We start from the raw sequence: 24,857 nt of genomic DNA, 5'->3' as shown, positions 1-24,857 counted from the left end.
TTTTTTTTTTTTAATTGAAAACCAACTAATTTTTTTGTAAGATTATCGTGGCTATGAGAAAAACTCTTCTCTTTACAGCCTCGTACAAGTAACATAGTATTACCGACTAATGTAAATGCTAAGAAAATAAATTTGGTCTATTTTTTTATATCTGCTGTTTTTATTTTACAACTTGTTCGCGTATAGATCATAACATAGTTACACCGAAGAAACGCCTACAGAAGAGAAATAATTACACGTCCACAAACGACACAAAAATTACGACTTGTCAGTTTGCGTGCATTGCGTTTTTTTTTATACGCACAAACTCATACAACTTACAAGACGTGCATTATATTTTAATCACCTCGTTTCTCTCTTTGCACACAACATGGCTGTCCGTTATGATACAAATAATAAACATGTATTAAAATAATAATCCCAACTCAATCGTAATGTCCCAAAAATCCGGTTCTCGAAGTTTTGTCCGACGTTTATCTTACAGTCGTTTCGACTCGCTAATTAGGCGACCAACCGGAAAAAGGGCTTCAAGTTTTCCATTATGCGCATGTTTTATGAGTACGGCACACAATTATCCGCTTTTAGGCCGCAACTATGGCCCCTCACATACACAACAACAATAATAATTATAACTTACGCGTATGATCCGTGCGTGTTGACGCACTGTCCGTGTACACATGGCACCGTGGTCGAACATTCCTCGATGTCTTCTGAACACGTTGGGCCCGTGAACCCGGGGGCGCACGTACATTCGTAGGAATCGCCTTGGGACTTGCATTCGGCACCGTTTTTACACGGACCCGACGCGCAGTGATCTTCTAGCTCACAATTCGGTCCTGCAAACATTAAACGTAACATTGACTTGTGCTCAATTCATAATTGATAAAATAAAGCGTTTCTATACGTGTAAAATACATTTTTGTTATATTTATCAAAAAGTCACAGAAGTGTCTGTGGAAAGTTTAAAAATTCTTTTAGTGAACCTACATCCTATTTCGATCACTCTTTTTTAGTCGAAGAAAAATATGGCTTTTAACGGGATGTTTAAAAAATCCATAGAATAACGGTTTAAACTAGAGGATCAGGAAATTTCATGACAATTTTACGACAGTCCAAACGATCATAACTAGCGGTGAACCAAGTTCACTCGAAAATATCCAGAAAATAGTCGTTATAAACGCGAAAAAACTATAAAAACATTTCTTAAGTAAAATTATTGTTGACCAGTTGGTTTGTTTACCTGTGAATCCGGGAGCGCAGTTGCATCGATGCTCCTTGATATCGTGTAGCCAACACGTGCCTCCGTTCTGACAAGGTTTCGAATCACAGGCATTAGAAATGGGTATCTCGCACAGGGACGCTGTGAACCCTAGTGGACACTGGCACGCGAATCCAGGCTGAGAGTGTGGCGACAGTTGCGTGACGGCACACGTACCTCCGTTCTGGCACCGAGGCACGGGTCCTGTATGACACGGGTTTTTCCACTGGCAATACGGGCCCACGAACAATCCAGTACAACTAAAACAATGAACGGGTAGTTTATTATTATTGTTATTGTATTATATACGGAGAGTGTATAGAATAAATGTGTGTATACATATAAAAAAAGATGATAATAATAATAATAATACGGCATAACGTATAGATAGGCGAGCTGGTGTGCGAGGCTGGGGTAGAGAGAAGACGTCATGTAATAAAATATTGGCCGCCCGGAGCACGTTCTTGTGTGTGTGCTCGCGCATTGTGGACAAGGAGCGGTCACGAGATGCCGAGATAAATAAAATATTATACGAGCGGAGGGCGGAGGGCGGAGGGTGACCGGGTCGAGGCGAAGACCACTGGAAATATTGTTTAAAACAAAAAAAACCAGATCGTATCTCCAACCATAATTCGGATTCGGTCGACCGGTTCCGTATAGCAGACAAGATGCGGGCAACGTTACCGCAAGACGACGTATACGCCGTACACGCAGAAGATCACCTACGGGCGACTTGTGCATTTTTATATCTAAAATAATAATATTATAATCGCGAATCTGCATCGTTATGGGTTGAGTGTGACGGGTTTGCTCAATGCACAGCCCCAACACAAACACTAAGCGCGTCTCGTGATTAATCGAACAGAAATCCAGGAAACTATTTCCTTTTGTATAAACTTCTATGGTATCAACATATTTGCATCCGAGTTTCTGTCTGTTTTTTTTTTTCAAATAAAAGTTGACTGCTACACAATAAGAGTATTCATAGTGCTCTTTTAATTGAACAAAATTTTATGAAAAATAAATTCGTTGCAGGCAACGCGCGTTTCCGTTTTTGTACTATTAATAATAATTGTTGTTACAAAAATCCACACCGAAAATCTTACTGGACGTCCATTAGCCTGCGGGCGACCTAAGGTGATTTTTCTTATTTTCCCATTCTCGTTTTGTCGTCAAACACAAGCGGACGGCCCGGGGGTCGGATTACCGTAGTGGCTCGCGCGTTAATGGATTGTTCCGTCGACCGTGAAGGAGATACGGACGGCCCTGCGTACGGCACGAAAGAACCTAATGATCTCGGGTCTAATATTTTACTAACAACAAACGATAATTTTTTTTTATTCCCTTTCCCGGTCTCACAAACGCGTACCGCGTGGCCCGTGTTAGTAAAAAATATTATTAATATTAAGTTTAAAATCGACTAGACCAACAGCTACCTCGTCGTCCGGCGAGATTTAAACGCGTAATCATCGTCGCGTCGTCATTACACACAATACGACTATCATCCAGCGAGTAGCAACCGCTACCACCAATCGTAATTAGACACAAAATGCACAGGGCCAATTTTTCCAACGCCATTAATTTCAAAATATACCTCGTTCATTTCTCGCGTTACGAATAATTAGTCACTAATACTATTGTGTGCTGCCCATGCATAATAATGTAACATAATAATAATAACCCCAGACATTGTTATTACCTCGCGCGACTCCACGTAACAATTCGTTCCACCGATAGCCGCCAACGGTCGTGTCTGTTAATGAAAAACCCGCAGCATCGCCTTGCGCGTTCACAGCCGTACACTGCACGCCGGGTTTTCGTGGCGTTTTTGCGCGGCCACCGTTCCGTCAACTCTTACGCATCGGCGGGTGTAGTACGTTGATTTTTATTATTTTCTTGGCCGCGCCAATAAACTGCATACACGCATAAAACTGCTGGTGGCCGCAACGCCAAGCGGACGGCGTGTGCATACGAAATTGCGTGCGGCCGCGTACACTAGGTGCCGGCCAATAAAAGATGTACTAAGGCCGGCGAAGTGCATGTACAACGCCAATTTGTTACAAGCGCACGACGAGACGGTCGGATAACATTAAATCACACGTGCATCACCTCACAAAGTCGTATGTATATACAACTGCGGTGGCCTCGATACCATATACCTCAACGGCATACAATGGGGTGGGTCTTTACCGCTCGGACGTTTTCTCGTGTATCGCGTTACTCGAGCACAATACATACACGGGTTTTGTTGGAATATCGCAATTTTATTTTTACACGCGTCTAGGTGTTTAACTCCGCCGATGTCTCGGACGTGCAATTCTCTCCTTTGGCTCGCGCATGAAATAACGTGGAACACCACAAGGGCGACATAGACCGGAGAGTAATTCACATCGACCGTAGTGTTGTGTACATACGCTGTGAGCTATAGATGTATGTGTTATTACAAAAAATTACAATTGATTACTTATTCATCGCGTACCGACGTCTTTATATAGAATAATAAATAAAACGCCCGAACAAAGACTCTCATTATTATTATTATTATGAATATTTGGTGTCGGACACGCCGAGAATGTCGATTCAACGGACGCCATTGTACACAGAAGAACAAAAATCGTTATAAATTAATTTATTCTTTAGGGTACAACATAGCGCCGTACGGGATACTGTGGTGTCGGCGGCGAACACTTAAATTACACATTTGTGATGGTGACGGGCAAAGAGCGTTTCGTACTGCCCACGAGCGCCGGCGACGGATCTCGAAACGATTCGCAGTGGGCAATTCGATTGATAATTAACAAATCGCTAAGCAACGATCGAAGGGGAAGAATACAGATAAATAAAAATAACTATGCACTCGGTGTGCGCACATGCAAACCGCGAAAACATGGTATCATTACGGCTATTGATATTGGTGGGCGTGAACGGGTCTGCCCATGGGTCAAAGTACCCGGACGCGCGCCGTCACTACCACCGCCGCACTGAGCTGCCGCCGTAGCGCAGAGAACAACAGCCAAAAGACCTTCGGCTCCCGGTATTGTACGGACCGGCCGGAGGACACGGCGCTGTCGTTACCGCACAGGTATTAGCATTCTTCTTGCTTTTTCACGGACAATATGCGACACGCAAACCAGCCGTTCGTTGACGTCCGTTTTTTATTCTTTTACTCGCATAGCTATGGGCAATACACCGTATAGGTACAATAGCGAAACGCGTAAATAAATGGATGATTTTTTTTATTCCAAAGACCAACATTTCGTTGGTCGTTTATTCGCCAGTATCGCACCGCACCGTTGCATACGGATTACTTACAATTGTTCAATGGTACTCTTGTGCTGCGTATAATTAATGACACTGCCATAACGATGAACAAATCTACAATAATACTATTACACGGATACATGCGCACGGCAATCTGGCTCGTTAAGCAAACAATAAACCGAGCGACGGTTAGACCTAGTGCACAATATAATTGCTATTGCACGGCCAATTAATTAATTAACCGGTGTCGTGATAAATGCTCTCCGCAACGTCACAGAAGATAAAAATGCAAATTATTACAAAACGACAGAGAAGAGCCGCTGCAATCGATTTCGTTTCCGGATGATCAGCACACAACAAGACGATATCGTGTTTCGTGAGGAGCACATCGGTCGCGGTATACAGCAACCGTGTGTACATTTACTACATAATGTATATGAACAGGACATTTTTCATAATAACAGAGGATTTTGCCGCCGGTCGAACGTGCGGTACACACCCAGAGAGAAGTGGATGATTTTTTTTCATAATTATGACCACCGAACATTATTGCAGCACCTCACCACTCTCTCTTCTCTGACCAACACTCGTATCTATGTGCCTTATACATAAGTTTTCCTCGGTAATAACCCGGTTATCGGCTTCCGCCCGTCCACGCATCTACTATTAGCAAGTGAGGTTTTTATGATTGATTTATGGAAAAGGAAAAAAAAAATGAAAACTTGCCGCTGAAATCAATTCGCTACTTCCATCATATATTTTATTACGTCGTAAACAACCGTCGTACTTCATTTTGACGGCACCAATCAGTTTACCTTTTAAACTCACTGAAAAATTACATAATTAACGTTGCAAAAAAATAAAAATATTCTGCCCGTGCTCTTTTTTGATAATACAAATGAATTACATAGACGGCAAAAAGTGCTGATCACTAAATAATAACAACGATCGTTTTTTAGAAATATTTTTTTTTTCGTCATTTCGGTAGACAGTAAAAAATATGCGTACAGATGGAATATTTTGTCTCGTTCAAATCTCCAGACTATATTTTGTTTAACAATGAACACCCTTGTATTCAATCGGTATCAAACGTGCGGCTGTCGGGTGCTATGTGTGTCAAATATAAAGAAGCAAAACGTGTTTATGAACATCTGCTATTTTCTTTCTCTGTTCATTCTCAGACAGACGATATCGAAAACTCACTTATTTTTCGGACCCCCACACGATTTCATGAAATACTTGTAAAATAATTATCAAGTAGCTGTGCAACAAAAGATTTGTGTATAAAATTTTTAATTACTAGATTAGCACATGGCGTCGCTGATAAAATACGCAATTCTACCATTTATATGGTATACGATAACACAACATGAGATTACCATAAAATTGTAATCAACAGCTACTAGACGTCTCTCTTTAAAAACGAGTGACGGGTGAAATATACTGAAAAGATTACTCAAGAAATGCATTGATACACAAACCAGACTCAAAGGTCAGAAAATAATGATTTCTATTACGGGCTATTCACCGATTGAAATTCCAGAACAATTACAGACAGTTTGTTGTCTTATACAAGAGAGCTGCCGGCTAAGAGAAAGAAAAATGGATTGCAAGATGATAATTATTGTCTGCGGTCGCTGCTGGTGGATAATAGATACGACGGAAGAAAGAAAAAAATCCAGTTTTTTTCTCCGACAAAGTCCAGAGTCATGTTGGCCCGCAAGCCATCACTCGACATCTGGAAATGTGCAGAAATCTATGAGTAATCGATACGCAATTTTGAATTTATTTCTTCTTTTTCGTATTATTTATAAAACAAACAATAAACTACCCGGTCCCAAACAATCTACCCGCAATTATACATAAAATAATGATTTAATATTCAGACAACTACTGTCTCCTGTGTGAGCCGTGCAAAACTACATTCGATATGTATTAGTTGGTGGAGTGAAGGAAGTAAAACGACAAAACATTACAATAGAATAATGTCGACGGGACACTTCACATAAAAAACTTTTATTTATATTTGTTCCACGCGAAGAAATAGGATTCGAACGAACAACCTTCGTTATATATTAAAAAAGATGAAGGTATGTTATAGGTAATGGGAGAACATGAAAACTTGATGACACCTAACACCGCGCAATGATTATTATTAACAAAAAATAATACTGCAGTGATATTGTTCCATCAACAAGTGGCGACACTCGATAAGTTTGTTCATATTTTTTTTTTTTTTACAAAAAACAGGTTTTGCATTTTTTAAGAGGCGGGTTAAATTGTCACAGAATTAAGATGACTAATGAATTTCAAATAATAATTTAATTTTTATAACTAAATGTTATTTTTACGGAAATATTTAATTATAATAATAAATTGTATACAATTGTTTTCATACTAAATAATTTTGCTCATTAAACAACAATTAACTTTAACTATGTAAAATATTTTGGTTATTTTTATGCGGACTACAGTGAGTAATTTTTAACGTATTTCTTAAATTAAATGATGATGAGTCACCAACAGCCAAAAGATACAAAACAACATTAACAAGTAAGAAGTGCAACGCGCATGTTTAGTGAGATTTCGCAATCGCAACTTGTAACACCCAAAACATGGACGTGCGAAGCTCCAACGATAGCATACTTAGATAATATAGATTAAACATGAAGAATGAACAGAAATGTTCTTTGAGTAGAGTAACTTTCTCTTTTTTTCTTCTTCTTCTATGGCCCACGACAGATACACAACACTGGAGTGTAGTATAAAACCCAGGCAAATCCAACGAGTCGTGATGATCGATATGGATCACGAAGGGTTGCGGCTATTATATTCATAACTGCAATGTGTCATTATGAACGTGCGAGATACGTGTAGGTGGATATAAAACTAAAGCACACTAAATTCTGCGCCGAACAACAGGCAACAGCGTCTTCAGTAACCGTTAAAATGTCGTGAACATCTGCCATGTCGTAGCTAAAGCCGCTACAATGACCCCAAAGACCCCTACCGGTTTTTTTTCACGCACAAGGGTTGATGATGACAACCAAAGAAAGGGGTGCTGCTACTGGTTCTTATGTTTCGACACCAGGTCTGCTCTCAACGTCGCCAAAGTCGTTGGGCCGGATAACAAACGGACATTGTCAATCGCTATGCATTATAACTATGTAGTGCTCGACACCGCTGTCATTGGGATGGTCCGAGATTGAACGGCTATTGATCGGACACGGAGCGATGATGTCGATGACGCAACGGAATTCCAATGTCAAGAAGATCACAATGTAAACACTGTATGTACGTGTACAGGAGGCATGCCCATCATGGGCTCTTACAAGATATATATTATAGAAAAACGGTCACGGTTCGAGTGTACATACGAGAAACGGTTGCGGTTCAAATAGAAATAATATCGGATTGGTATAAACCCGCAGGTTGGTCGTTCGCGATCGTGTGTAAAAAAAGCAGAGAGCACTTCTGTACGCTGCATAGAATAGACGGACACTGTACATCATAATAATTCTTATAGACGTGTACGGTGCCCACTCACACAATGGACTTGTCTACTTGCAAGACGTGAAAGCAGCGCCGGTTATCACTTCTTCTCGTTCAGACGGATTAAAAGTATTGTAATAATAATGGTAGAGAACCGCGACTTTTGTGAGATACGAAGCAGCCATTGTTTTCACAGCGCCTTTTTGTCTTCTCCCACACTCGTGATGGTTTTTTCCATTGGATGAATTTGTAAAAAACTCTCCCCAAGGAAACAAACAGTTTAGTTACTACATTTGCTGAACACATGTACTAAACGGTGTCGTTACCCTAACGATTTACCGAATCTCATGACGTTAAAGGAAAAATAAAAAACAGCGCGACAATCGTGCGAGTCTACGAATAAACGCTCGTTTTCAAATAATTAAAAAAATAGTGTATATACATGTAAGTCGAAACAAGATATTCGCTAGTTAACAAAGGGTTTGGCCACATTCTTTTTAGACGTGCATCAAAAACACAACATGTACAAGAGTTGATAAAATCACGTTGTTATATGTCATAGTTCTCTGCGTTTTACATAATTATGTATTCCAACGAAATTTATGAAACGTCGACCCGCAAATCAGCGCACGATTTATTAACCCGTCCCGTACGCTTCCTTTTGCTGCAACGTGGCTTACCGATGACTGTGACAAAACAAGGTAATTTTTATCCCCCGCCGAGTGTCATCTGCACAGTGCACGCTGAGGGGCCGCAGAAGTAACCGGTTTTAATATATTGTTGTGTTGAACCGACTGTTGCTCGGTCTTATGACCCGGCCGTCCAGAAAAAATCGGTCTCGCGCACGCCTGGCATCAGTCGATTTCAATAAACTTGTAATGACGACATCCGAATGATTAATGCCTCCGGATGGCCCCGGGCGTTATTAATGAACGGACGATAAAAAAAAAAGGATATTTTTGTTAATATCAATGCTTATAAGCGCCACTACCGCATCGACGGGGCGGCCACACACAAACAGAAAATTAATAATAATAAAAATTGAACAGTAAAAATGTAAACCTTGCTTAAAAAATAATGGAGTAGGCAGTAGTTGTAAGCGCACAAAAAAATACTAATGACTCCCAAAATAATTTCATATGAAAACCTATTTATATTCAAATCACTGGACACAAGCGGCGTAATGAAATATCTTCTATGAAAAAATAATCCAAAGATAATTAATTCTTGTGCATTGCGCAAAACTCATAATTATCAACTTCCGATCAATGATTTTTTTGAGAACTATGTAGCGGACAAAGTATGTTTAATAATGAAATTCTACGCATTGAAAAATTGATTTGTGTGAACCGAGAAACTTTACTGATAAAATGTGTACAATACATAGCGTCTTTTTTTAACAATATACTGATAATTATAAATATAATTTTATGATTATTATTCTGTATCATATTTAAAAGTAAACTATCGTGTCAATTTTCCGAGAAAACACACAGTTAAAGACAAACATCTTTAAATAACAATCAATTCTAAACAATTCAACGACATTGGACTTGGCCTTTAATCGCAATGCATCAATTAACTTGACGTTATGTTTATCGATCCATTTTGTCTATACCGATGAAAAGCGAAATAAGGAAAAAATATGATTAATCGCTAATCACTTACTGTTTTTTTTTTTTTAAGAACAACGTCATGACAATAATCATTACTCGTGTAAGCATAACAAAAATGTATGCTGACGATGAAATATCAAATCTCATTCAACGAAAATTCGTAGAACATCAAATTGCTTACTTGCCGTTGGTTAAGTGAGGACAAATGCAATTATTGAATATATTTGACTTTTAATCTATTGAACAACGTATCACACCTTTTTAATGATTCTCAATACATTTTGTCGTCAATGATTTTTTTAACGATTTTTATCCATTAGATTTAAATTTTCGTTATCATTAATGATATGCGTTTAATTGAAATTAATAAATCCAATCCATTGCACAAACTTTTACTCACAAACACAACAAAGTTAATAACTGAAAACCGCAATTTTTTATTTCATAATCCATTTGAATACTAATACTAATATTCTGTAAGTAAATTTTTACAAACATAAACAAAATTAAATCAAAACCAGTTATTATGGGTGATTAGCATAACAGTTAATGTGACTAATTAATCTGAGACCAATTATTGGTCTTAGAAATATATATACTGCCAAGCAAGTATACAAGTATTAGCTAAATCAATTTTAAATGTCATTAAATATATTCATACTAATTTTACACTTAACCACATGCATATAACTGTCGCGTATCTACAAGGAAGGTAAAATGGTAAACCCCTCCTTAAAAACATGTTTAAAATACTATACGTTGATAAATCCAAGAGTTCTCGGGTTTACACCTGGTCAATTGTTAAACTCCCTACCAATGCGTTTTTGCTTAGTACAGAATAATATTATGTAAAATAGAAGATTGACGTTTTACATAAATCAATAATGTTGCTGACCACTGCGGTCTAAGAATGTAAAAGAAGAACGTGCTGATTTTATGATGAGCATGTCAAATGAAAAAAAATTAACATATGTATTTCAGGGTGAGTCCCACGCAAAAATCGTAAAGGTGGCAGTGGTATTCAAAAATAACAAATTGAAAATATTAAAAAAAAACAAATACATTATACGCATATAAAAAATAAATATATACTTTCAACTCTAGACGTGTATTACGGGGAGTCTTCGAGGTCGTCGAGGACACTGCAAAAAATAATCATACGTACTTTGAATAACTAATTGTAATTGTCAATGCCAGTGACAGAAATCCCGTTTAAATTATTATACAGTGAACACGTGTAGTTTTAATCTATACTTGCAAATATCTTAAAAAGCCCTCGATCGCGTTAGACTATAACTATAATCGTTACAAAAAGATACGTTTTAATTGAATGATAACATTAGGACTTATTAGTTTTAATTGTATAATAAATTCAATATTAAAATATTTAAATGTTTCCTTGCTAAATAACAGAAAATAAAGGGTAGGTAATAAAAACGATTAAGTATATAATATGCACACACTCCTACGCAAGCGAATTCAGATCTGGTCGGTTTCGGTATGTCAGCGCTGTTGTCCTTCTGGGCCGGATTTGTGTCGGACGCTAAGAGAAGACATAAAGAATAATGTAACGTTGAATAAAAAAATATATACAATGACAAGAAGTACTTGTTTTCTTGTAATCTGCTAGTGAGAGGTCATAAGCGCTCTTATTTGTTACGTCTCACTCCGGATTTATTACAGCTATAACATACATTTTTTAAACATAAAAAAAATAATAATAATAAGAAACAAAAAACTCCACTTAACATTAGACTTTGAGTGTCGTTGTACCATAGAAGTCACTTAATACAAGAGCCTATACCCCTTCTCAGCTATATGACATCATGAGAGGGCACGCGTGTGAGCAACCGAGTAAATGTCTCCAAACCCATCGTGTGTCATCTGCGTCACAGTCGTGTAATGTTTTCGACTATGGACACAAATTTTCGCCATGTGTCGACGATCATCGACCGTGAGAATGGAAGCTTACGTCAACCATTATGACGACCACGTGTTGCGGCTTTAAAATTTGAATCCATAGCGCTAACGGTAATCATATTGAAATAAAAAAATCGAAAGAATAAAAGACATAGCTGCACACGTCGAAGTGTTTAAGGGCATGGTCGACTTTGAGCAGTCGTATACTTTTAAATGTAACACTGATGAGCTCTTAATATAATTGAGGTTGTTTCGAGTTTATCTAAAAGTACTTAGTCACACCGAAATCGTTACGTGAGACTAACGAAAACGTCAGACGGGTCAGTGTGCACTTTATGCGCACTTATTGCAGGTTTGGAAAGTTAAAACACTTAAACGTACGCCGGCGGTTGTCCTTTAGCGGTCCGTGCACGGCGCAATGGTATTTCCTGACTAGCACAAGAAGACAAATAAAAGTGATCCGTACCGTCACGTCTCGGTGATTTTTGGGACAGATAAGAAGACGGCCGGGGATGGAAGTGTATGAACATTGTGTGTACACTTTGGTCGTCGGCTAGATGAAGAAACGAGTATATATGATGTACATGGACCCCTCCAGGAACGGTAAGCGCGCGGGGTAATGGCCACGACGCCGCCGACCAAATTGATGGTTCGGCTCGGTTTTCGCCCGAAGCCAAAACCGCTCTTAAGTGGTTTCTATTTTTTTCTTATTCCTCTTAGCTCAGTCTGCCCCTCCTACTATAGGCTTCTTTTAAGTGGCACGTTGATCCGAACCCGAAGTAGGAGTAGGCGGTGCCGGGATGACAGGACCTCTAACGTATCCGTTGGTACGCATACAATCATAATTCTTCTAGCGAAATGGACTACCTTCCGAAATTATAGGGCCGCTGCCGAGATATTCTCTCGGTAATGGTTTGTTCTACCAACGTTTATACAGTATCACTCTGTACACCTGCTCGAGACCCCTATTTTTTCCATTACTTATTACCATTTTCTACTGTTAAGCGATCGGCCAGCAATGATGCAATAAGCGTTCACAGTAATACTTACAAAGTACATGCGTTACGGGACGACGATGATATGTCACCTCTGACGTCGAACGTCCCGTGCGACACAATACCCAGCTTAATTACTCTTTCGTCGTACTCGGCTAACCGTGACCAGATGGTTTGTACGACGCGAGACCCAACTGCACCCTTTTCATTGTAAAAAAAATAAATAATAATAAAACAACCTCGGCGGGGGTGATGCCGAAAAATCTCTCGCCACAATAAATTATCCCAATGGTATACACAACGGATAAAACTCGGTCACGAGTGTTCTTTTTATTAATTTCGAACAAAATACATTGAGTATTCAATAATAGCAACAAGAAAAAAAGGTTTTCCGTATTATGGCAACCGTACATACATAAACCAAATCTTAGGTATGCGTGTTAACATTACTTAAGAGAATGATAAAAACAAATTATTAAAAAATTATTTCATTCATTACGCAACGCTCGAGAGATTGATTAATTATTAAGATTTATTACTTTTATTGTGTTTTTATTTTTGTCTGACAACACATACATGAACATAAAATTTGGTTTGTAATTGCAGGATACTGACTACCACGTAGAATATTTAATTTAAATAACTTCATAATGAAAAGAACGGAATATTTATATACATCGCGCTTCTGTTGCACTGACTATGTACGATGTTTTGCTAGTGTAACCGTATAATTATATGAGTCATTACGTATGTAGGTATGTGAGAAGGTACCTAAGACCGCATAGCGGCTACACGGTAACTTAGTCAAGATGTACACTGATTTTGTTGAGATACTGCGGTGGTGGCCGACGTAATAATATTATTTACCTAACTAAAATTACATATGTCCAGCTTTTTTGGTTTAATAATATTATGTCGCTGGATAACATTCGGTGACCTGGACCAGTTCAAACGCACATAACTCAAACCGCATGTGTATTTGTTACCATAAAATACACGAGATATTCTAATCGATAACAGCCTAATTTTCATCATATACGACCGTTTTGGAGTGTGTATATTGAACTAGAGATAATGTACAATATATAAAAAAAACTGGTTCTTCGAGTCGACTTGGACGGGTATCGAGCGCCAAATGGTGTTTATAGTAGTGCAATCGAGGGTGGTGATTTTTTTTATCATCGTCGAATTAGCCCAAGGGATTGGAAGAAGGGAGAGAGACACAGATCGTAACACGCTCAATTGTTTTTTTGAACAGTACCCCTCGCTCCAACGCTACAATCTGTAGCCATGCCGTCCGTAATCAATTGCCCCTTCTCGTTTAACGACCGTATGCCAATCCAATTTCCGAAAGCCCAAACGTACACGACGACTATCGCTCAATAGTTAATGTTCTGTGTGACAAATATTATAATGATGGTAGCTGTTAATAGCATCGATGTCAAATGTAAATTTCGCTCGAAATAAATGTTCGGAAAAGACATTTCGAGTTCCTACCGAACCGGTCTACTGTGAGAAACGAAGAGCATATTATTTATGTATGTTATTGACCCAAACTCTCTTAAAATAAATAATATGGTCGCAATCACACAGTTAATTTGGCATTGGACTTATTTTTGTTACTAGTCAAACATATTTTTTTTTTATTATGTTTAAATATATAACCACATTTAAATAAACTCGTATGCCGATTTCGATATTGTCAGTCAAACTGCGGGTTTTAGATTTTTTTTTTCTTTAATTAGTTGTCGAATATAATACACTTTGTGCAATTATAACGTGGCGCGTTGATAGGTAAGGTTTGTGCGTGTGTCAGAACGATGTGTACGGAAAGCCTCCGGAAGGCCGTGTTGCGCTCGCGCGCATAGCTGCTGCTGTTCACCTGACCAGGTACTATGGCCGACTGCTCTCCGTGGGAACCGACGGTGCCCTTTCTCTTCAAGAGACGCGCAACAAAAGTTACAAATTAAAAAAAAAAATCTACACATTGCGAGGTAAATAAATTGGCAATTAATGAAATAAATTTTATAAATAATAATAAAAATGTATAAAATAAGAGTTATTAATTAGTCGATTAACAATTTTAATTTGCTAATTATTATTTAACAACGCAAGCACGCAGAATCTTTTCGTGTACCTCAAAGTGAATATATTGAACGATAGTCGTTAACGAGCAAACAAAAGGCCTTAGCAACGTTGTAAATTTCGTCTAAAAAGCCTCGAGACGGAACAGGATGTTTCTATGTATTCTCTGTTGTGTGCGAAGGATTACGGCAGATTGATTTCGAGGACAATAAAGACCATCGTCGTTGCTCGATGAATAATAAACATAAAGAAAAAAAGCTTCCAAGAATTATTGTTATTATTTTATAACTGCCTACTCGTTGTGAGAGAATCTTAATAAAATTTATCATGGTTGAACGTACATTATGCATATGAGGTTTTGTCATTATCGATTTGACTCGCACACCACACATACGTAATGTGTACAATAAATACACCATCGAAAAATGTAAATCGTGTTGTTGTTCGTGATATTATTAGTGGTAAAAATGTGACGATTTTCATTATTTCTTTTTTGTTAGAGTTGCCTATTAGCTCCAACAATACACCGTGCATAATGTAATTTCCATCTCCCACAAAAGAATGCCAAACACGGGACTCCTGGAGTCACCTCTTGTCAATCGAATTTTCCTGGTCGAGTTCCATGTATTTTTTCGAAACATATTTTATGATTTTTTCCCATTGGTACCATTATAAACGTTCAAATTAGTAGCGACGACCTTTTGGGGAGCGATTCAATTTTAATTTTTTTTTAACACATAGAAAAACCATCAGTTGACAGTAGTTCTAACCCATTTCTCACGCATAAGGGATGAGTCTAAGAATTACCACTGAACACCGATTCTTTTCTATTAGACCGTTGACTATCAAGATAATCGATTAAAATTTTCTTTTGTACCGGCGTAATGTAAACAAAAAGCTTGTGTGTTTTACTCGGCGGCGCCCGTGACAAATTCTATTATCTTTGGTCAACGATCTCATCTATAAGACATGATTACGTTTAACGACCAAAAATTCAAGGCCGTACGCCCACGCTACTGCCAGCGATGATTTACCGATCCTGATATAAGACGCTTGGACACGGTCCACTGTCTCATACCCACATTGTCCGTTTTGATAACAACAGTAATTATTCAAAAGAAAAGTAAACAAAATGTGTCGGACACATTGAACTAAAAAAAAAATATAGTGTTCTTTTATAGTGAACATTATGATGTATAGTCAGATAGTCTAATGAATGTTTATATCATAGGCTGTGAATCTAATAACAATTAGTTAAGAATGATCTCGAAATGTTTAATTCTCACGTGAAAGCAGTAATAACTTAATTTGTATTTATGGGCTACTAATACGTTGTTATAAGAAATAGAATTTATGAAAACATAAAAAAAATTGTTTAGTTATTAATTTTGTTATTAAAAATCCCACGCAAAAACGTGGTTTAACTTCTCTACGCGTACACTGTTACTATTCAATACTAACGGTTGAATATAATGGACAAGTCTTGCAACGTTTCCGATAATTGCTTCCCTAAGATCATTCAATGCGGATAATGGTTATTCTACGGGAAAGTTATCAGGTACACTGACAGTATTACCAAGATACGAGCAGTAATTTAAGACAATTGAAATATCATTTTCGATATTACCTGACGAGAAATTTTTCATCATCGAATAAATGAAAAAACCTAATAGAAGGTAATAGCAAAATAATTTATTTTTTGATTGGTGGGAAATTTGAAGCATATGGAATCATAGTTCAACTTTACTACTACTGTAAGCAGGGTTTTTTTTTCAATACAACTAACATTATTGTTTTATTTTAAAGTTATAGCATTTTCACTTGTGGGTATTACGATAATAGTTGCTGCTTTATAGTCAGATTTAATTACAAAATATCGAATTTCTCATTAAAAACCCATAGCAATGAAAGTCAATATTATTTTATATTACAACAGTTCAATTCACAGATAATTCTTAAAATGAAAAAAAAAGTTAGTCCTATAAAAAATAATAAAGTATCGTGTTGTTAAAAGACTGGTTATTTAACGAGTTCTAAATATAAGACCCAATAAATACAATTAGTCACTTGTACACATATATTGATACTAAGTGACTAATCTAACTTTCTTAAGTTGACCTATCCCTCTGGAGTTTATTGTAAAAGATATCGCAAAATGTTATACTAATTAACTATTTAACAACTTTGTCTGTGACTCACTTGCAAGCGTATTCTCCAGTTCTTTTCATGTAACAAGAGCCTCCATGAAGACAAGGGTTGGGCGAGCATGACACTATTCCGGTTGATCCTGTAAACATTATCAATGAAACTATTAAAATAAACAATTCATATTAATGGTTAACATGTTTTGTTTGCACGGCTATATTATCCGTGTAAGCAAGTAAATATTTTAGAATTAGCATATCTTTGGTAAGAATAGAATCATGCAGCGTTTTTTGTTTGTTTAGCGTTAGGGAAACGTAGAAGAAATACCAAGGCACACCTATTTGCGGTCAAACAACACCTCTATTATACATACAAACGTTTTTCTCTCTGAATTCCTGCCTGACCGTTGTGTACGGCCACTTATTTGTAGGTAATGTAACATGATAAAAGAAAAGGTCTGTGTTTGACCGACATTTCAGAAAAACACTTTACGTCTAAGAGATTTACGACACAACCAAAACGGATTTTCTTTTTTCTCTTGATGGCCGCTCAAAGGGTTGCTCAGAATCTCCGTGAGAAACGTAACCATTTTTTGAAACTGACCAATAGCCGATACATTTGACCTAAATGTTGATACCTTTTTTTTTCTTGGCGTAAAAAGGATCAGTGATATAAACGAGCTGGACTTAAAAAAAACCCATTTTACATATTTAAATTAAAAGAAAATTCAATTGCTACAGCGGTCCCTTCGCGACGATCAATCGAGTTCGGCACAAAATATGATGAATTCATCCGGTCCAGAGGACGTACAGTGCAGGAAATGATCCATTAAGCGGTCGTTAATTCGCCAACATAGCTGGGCGACTGTTGCCGTCTATGATATCATCGTAGCGGCAGCTTAATAGAATAAAATAAAACTAGTGGCGCACTACACATTATATACTTATAGAAGTATTCATGTACAGTGCACACACAAGTGTATAATAAAATAATATACAGACAGCAGTATAAAGACAAAGAATCACAGTTTGGTCGCAATTCAATTCACTTGGTTCAAACAATGAAGCGACCGAAAGATTATCATTACCGCCATTAACTACAATATGCTAAGGTTTACTTTGGGTTACGTTTTATTTTTAATAACCATTATATTTATTTATTATTATATATTACGCTATTAAAAGCATATTATAAATGTACAGTTACTGTTTTTATGAACTATTCACGATCACAGACTAATGTTCAAATTTATGAAGTGTGATATCTCAAAATAATAAACCATCATCAACATTTTGGGATTTCAATACATGTAATAACACATCCTAAGAAAAAAAAGGTAGAAATTGCCAGCAATAAACCAACGGCAGCAGTATTGAATTATACGAAAGCGATACCATACAATACAACAATACACTTCGTCGACTACAGCAACATGGCGGCCAATGGAAAGAAGCGCATACATGTGTTTGTGTAAAAAAAGAGACGACCGAAAACCTTACGGGTGTACCTGAGGCTGAACATACATCTGCGACAACACTTGATTTTGTATATTTTTCTAACACGTGCTTCGTTTAAGCCTTTTTTTTCTCACGACCAAACAAATCGGATGTACACAAAATATCCACAGCTATTATAAACATACTATCTATATCCATAAACTGATATTCTGTCTCCATCGATCCTAAAATTTTATCTCTCATACGTACAAAACTTAATTACAATGAAAAGACAACATCTCAATTTAATTTCACAAAGTTATCTACCACTAAACACAATAGAAATATCCCGAAATTTATATAAAGGATTATCCGCATAGCTGATTATTTTACTCGCATTCAGTCCCTTCTTATCGGTTTTTTAATTTTATATGACAATTTAAACATTTCTCTCTTAACACAAAACGAATACTTGTCCAATTTAATCTAACGATACCATATCTACTCCTACTAACGATCATCATTTATACAACACATTTTGTGTAAAATTATCCTTGAAGACAAAAATTTACAAGCTTAAATTATCAAAAAACAACATATAATTGAATATCGCATAGAATAAGTGTCTCATTCGATGATGGCGGTTCATATTGTTCAACATACAAAAAACATTTGAAATGATGTTTTATCATCGTCGGCGGACACTACAGTCATCTCAGCGTGTGTTTGATACAACAAATTAATAAAAGTGCAACGTCACGATCATTCCTGTGGTCTTCTTTCCGTTTATTGTTTCTCGTTCTCATTTGTTCATTTATCCAAAACGTTTTTTATCATGAATTATTTCAGAGTGTTACTCGATTAAAAATCACGTCCCACAAGACGATTAACGTTAAATCTTTAGCCTAAAAGACAAAGCAGATTTTTAGATTTTGTTTTAACAGTATTTTTTACTCTTACAATGCCAGTCATAAGCCACGGGAGACCACTTGTTTGGTCGAGGAGTTTGGCAAACGCGTGTTGGACGGACGCCCGAAAATTTCGTATACATCGTATTATACACTGTACATATATAATATTATACAAAACAGCTGCACAAATGCATTGAGTGGTGGTGGCGGTTAGACCGTGCATACCTACCGGACGAAGGAGAACCTCGGCAGATGTTCGGAAGGGCGAGCGGACGGGTAGGGGTTGTGTTTTTGTACATTATAGTGTGTGCATACGGAGGGTTTTTGGGCTCCCCGACCGTGACAAGCCAGCAAATAATGCAGGGTTGCTCAAAGTGCACATTTGAGGGGGGAGTGAAAAAACCGTTACAACCGACGGACCGCGAACTATTAAATGCGGGTGCTGCTGAAAAGCGAATAGCTAGCGCGCAAAATGAGAATTAAAAATACATTACTGGACTCATAAAATTGACAGTAATGCCGCACCGGGTAACATTGTCTTTGCACAAGTATCGAAATAAACACAATAACCGTATTCGGTAATACGGTGACACGGCTGTTGGGTTAACGCTAAATTTGCAGTCGATAATTTGGAGCCAATGAACNATTGTCTTTGCACGAGTATCGAAATAATCACAATAACCGTATTCGGTAATACGGTGACACGGCTGTTGGGTTAACGCTAAATTTGCAGTCGATAATTTGGAGCCAATGAACCAATTTAAATAGATGTTTAAACACGTCTCGTTACACGACGGTCACGGCTACTCTGTCCATCGACCAGTTAATTAAACACCAATAATAAAAAAATCATGGCGTTATTTTATGCAAAATTGTTGACATTCGGTTGAGTTCAGTTATGTATTTTTCCAAACTATTATGTAGTGGTCCAGCTGTGATTGTAAAGGTGTACACACGTCTATCGGTTAGACGGAGACGACGGCTGCATTGTGCTGACAAGAAATGGGAGTAAGCCGAGGGTGATGTCACACCGCGACGACGGGGACTTGTTGATTAAGACGCGTGTTTTCTTACAGCAGAAACGGCAAGCAAACACAGCTCACTTCAGCGCATTTCAAACGAATCAGTCGATAACAAGTATTGATAATTTCAGTTCAAATTTCTTTGCGATACGCATTATAAAAAAATAATGTAAACAAACAACTCGGCGGCAAATAACGAAGAAAGTATGAGCTTTTAGGAGAATACCGGCTGTAGCCAGCGTTGAAATCACCGAGGTCAAAAGTCATATAGATAGCTGTTGTGTAACTTGTGACAACAGAAACGATACGAAAACAATTCAATATACATCTTATAAGAGAATTTTTATACACCTGATATGTTTACACTATTTTGTACACTGACTTGCATGCGATTGTAAAATGTTAATGGACGTCAATAATGAATCAAACAGACGAAGGTTCAATCGCATAACCATATTTTTGCCTATGAACCTATTGTGTCACCTTTTTGTAAAGGTTGCATATTAGTCAGGTAATACCGTCGAGTGCAAAAACCTAATCGAAAACGGAAAATAAACCTATTCTACGTTTTGGGGTACATGTTTCATCATTAATAATTCGTAAACGTGCGTTTTACCTGATGCTTGGTCGGGTGCTAAAGCCAATGTCAAAAATATTAGCAAAATGCTCGCACCGACCACCATCCGAGTTCTGCATGGCTGTCTTCTCCTCATGGTTGGTACGTCGTCGGTTATAAGGGCAGCAATCGCAATTGGCAAGCCCAATAACGATTTCTATTTAAAATCGATACAAACCAGTGGAATAAGATTTATCCGAATTCAATGGAGCGCATGATAACCGTCTCGCACACACTGCTATCAAAAACAACGGACAAAAGCACAGCAACACACGCACAATCAAAACAACACTTACACAGGGCACACGCGACCACGAAAACTATCAGTAAGGTCGCGACGGATAAATATTAATAATTACAGAAATGTAAAATATTATCATACGTAGTCATGCACTATTCCGCGTGTAAATAAAATAAAAATTAAAAAAATAGTAAAATCTAAAAAAATAATTTGAAGCGGATCGGACGGCAACACGGACCACCACGCAGTACGTCGGTTTATTCAAAACTAGCCGCTAGGAGGACCGCCATCGAGCATACCGATGCCATATTCGTACGCCGCAGGACGATAACTGTGGAGGGGAGAAGAGAACGCCTGATTTGTTAGTAGGCAATAGCAAAAAATAATTGTAAAAATATCAAATGACCTGTGTTAGATATTAATAATTATTTAAAAATTTTCTAGCGATGTTCAGTATAATTCTTATTTAAAAACTAACAATTATAAAATAAATTTTAATTATTATCGTTGGTGGAACTGCTCTCTTCACAATCATTACGGACTGGTTCCTTCCTTTCTTCCCTTGGGCAACGCATGATGCGACGCCTAGCGGACGGTTTATTTAATCACAACCACCTGCTCTTTTTGAATCCATTGGTAGTCAAAATGTTTCATATTGTTAATATATTGTTGTTGTTAAATACTTCACCATGGTAATTTATTGCATACTCGCCAGTATCTTCATTCAACCTTAATACTTGACGTTTTAAATACAAATCAAAAATAAGTACCACAACTTATTTATTGAATAATAAGATATTACTATTATTGTTAACGATTGTACTTCAATTATTTTTAATAATTAATATATGAATAGAATAGAAAAAATTGCATTATAAAATCTTGTAAGAATATTATTTAAATTATATTTTCAAAAAGAAATATACGTTATTTTAACACTTTTGGCGCATAGCCTAAAGTTGGGACACTTGATTCTTTAGACCAATAATAACGATATAAACCGTATAGTAATGCCCCTGCGGGATGGGTTAGACTAAGTGGTTAAATTGAATAAAATGCTCCTGCGGATAATTATTTAAAAAATTATTCTGACCCCCAAAAAATTCAACCAAATATCCACCCAAAGTGATATAACTTTATGATAGTATTCAGTTATCTATAGCTGACATGTTATAAAAGAGTTGTAGTGTCATACTGTATTTTATTACGTTATATTGTTTTTTTAGATAAATTATTAACAATTAATCATTAAGTTACGATTAATGAAGTATCATAGTAATATCATCAAATTTCATTTATTTATTTTTTTATTCAGTATATTAATTTATCATACTTTATGTAAAATTGATTTGCTTTTTTTTTATTAAAGATAAAATTTTTCATTAGGATAGTTCATGAAATTATACTTATTTAATACAAATCTAGAGTTTGTGTTTTATGTTTCATACAAGAATGAAATAAATTATTAAAGTTTAGTTTAATAAACATGTTTTAAAAATAATCACTATAAATTAAAAAAAAGTTGATATGATATATATTATAACTAAAAAAGTATAGTTTTAATCTTTCAGTATTGACTTCACTGTATAATATTGAATTCGTCAATAATTTCAATTGATATCATATTGTAATATTTTATACTTTATATTTTTCAGCATGTATAAATTATATGCTTAAATATGAAATTCGAGTACGTAAAAAACCTGTAGACTTCTTTGTCTGCTTTTTGGTTTTGTTAGCAGGAAATCAGGAACTACTAATGTCATATATATAAATATACATACTCAAATGATGTAATCCGATACTGTCACACTAACGTGTATGCAAGAATGAGTACTCAATTTCCTCCAAAGTAATATAATCCGTTCGTTTTAACAAAGTAAAACTTTGTACAATGTATAAAACTATTTACTATATGATTCATTGAGGAGAACACAACAATTAATAACGGTATTCATTGGTGTTTTCGCAAAAAGCTCTTTTTATTAATTTAGGGTATACACTGATTTGCAAGCATAACCTTTCAATATACACATTAGTGATATTAAGACGATTTTATTCTTTTACTTTTTTTGTCATCGAAATAAGAACGATTCAAAGTTTTTTTTTGCCTCCCTCCATAAGAACGCTTTTGTTTATTTTATAAAAAAAACTTTGAATTGCTTTTGTTATGACAAAGATACATTTAAAAAATAAAAATATTTACNTTTGACTGATTCAGTATCAACATAATTTTATAAGACACTTTCCGTATAAGAAGAAACATGAAATTGAAAACAAAGATAGGTTAATTGTGTTAGAAAAAAGGAACTTAAATATTGCTAATTTCTTAGAATAAACAATTTTATGGGCAAGAACGACAACTGCACGACAAGGTGGCAGTAAACATCATAAGAATTATAAATGTTAGAATATGGGGATGACCCCCCTACGATTAAAATAAGATATAGAAATGTATTTTACCAACATTAAACTAATTAAAAAAAAAATAGTGAATCATAGAATATTTAAACCAAAATATCAATAATTAGTACAAATAACACATTTATTCAGTCATAATAAGTATTTTATAAAAACATAGTTGATATTATACAAATATTTCAAAATATTAAGGTTAAAAGTTTTAAAAAGTAACTTTATAAAATATAATATATACCTTTTGATTTAAAATGAATATTCTATTATCAAACTTTTTAATTAAAAAAATTTCTATTGTCATTTTCAAGACAAGTATAGATGATATTTAAGATTATTTAAAATCACCATTATAAAAAACACTTCGACGCTAATTTGTTGACTGTATTTATTTTTTAAATAGGAGTATTTGGTGTATTAATAATTTATAACATATTTAGAAATACTTTTTTTAAAAAATATAGGGAAGAAAACATTTAGTCTCCAATAAAGGTTGATTACTCATTGACTCATTTTAATTTTAACGAGTTAGAAAAAATCAACTTACACAGATTTGCTAATTTTATACTTTTTAGATTTAAAAACAGAAAAATTTCAAAAATAGTAATATAAAAATTAAATTAATTTAGCACAAAATATATAAAGAGCATAAAGAATATAGTTTGATCACTATTTAAAAGCTACAATACTGTTTTAGATTGAGTATGGGTCTATCAACTATTAACTTCCAACTAAACCTAAAAATTCTAGAATCTGTCTATTTAAATTGTCGGATCAAACTAGTTACAGGAGCTATTCGAACTAATTCAGTGATTATTATCATAAGTTATGAAGAAAACTATTCTTCAAATATACACTGTTTTTACATCATTTAAGCATAGATAATTAGGAATCTGTACTGTCCATTATTTTAAGTCTAATAGTTTAAAATAAAACACCATTTTTATTAAATGAGACTTTAAAATACCTCTGGTACATGTCAACAACATCACTCAAAAAAAGGGATTCTAAGAGACAATAAAAAATTACAAAAGAGAGATTTAAGAAGCTTTGGGACGATGCACCAAACTGTAATAAGTTTAAAATATAAAAAAATCTTCTTATAAGTACTACTCGCCAAACAACACCATGTATGAAGAAGTCATTAATATTCGATTAAGAATTGGATATGCTTTACTGACTCATTCATTCCGTATTTATATAATTTCAAAAATGAAAAACCAATTTATGTTACATTTTTACAGTGTAACATATTACCATTAATTGCGCAAAATATTAAAATGTCATACAAATTCTAAGAATCTCTAGATTAAATAATTATAGAGGTGATAAAAATCACCCCTCGAAAAAATATTTGGAGTAGAAAATGGAAAAACAATATGACAGTTTTTTACTAACCTATGGGTTTAGCTAATTCATTATAAATAAACTTATTAAAAAAAAA

At 35.8% G+C, this 24,857-nt stretch overlaps 1 protein-coding gene across 1 annotated transcript in view; it reads right to left on the bottom strand.

Annotated features, from left to right (window-relative positions):
- The window catches only part of LOC126896495 (neurogenic locus Notch protein), a 39,127-nt gene extending 17,848 nt beyond the window's left edge, over positions 1-21,279 (bottom strand). The window contains exons 1-4 of the mRNA XM_050669327.1: positions 20,758-21,279; positions 16,827-16,914; positions 1,241-1,518; positions 638-836 (exon numbers count right to left, since the gene is read on the bottom strand). Coding sequence (XP_050525284.1) covers positions 638-836; positions 1,241-1,518; positions 16,827-16,914; positions 20,758-20,854 — 662 coding nt within the window. The 5' untranslated portion in view covers positions 20,855-21,279. The remainder of the gene's footprint in view (positions 1-637; positions 837-1,240; positions 1,519-16,826; positions 16,915-20,757) is intronic.
- Positions 21,280-24,857: the final 3,578 nt, after the last annotated feature.

This window comes from Daktulosphaira vitifoliae, unplaced genomic scaffold, assembly GCF_025091365.1.
Source record: "Daktulosphaira vitifoliae isolate Bord-2020 unplaced genomic scaffold, ASM2509136v1 Scaffold_1, whole genome shotgun sequence".
Lineage (NCBI taxonomy): Eukaryota > Metazoa > Arthropoda > Insecta > Hemiptera > Phylloxeridae > Daktulosphaira > Daktulosphaira vitifoliae.
This window is presented reverse-complemented; position numbering and strand designations above follow the sequence as displayed.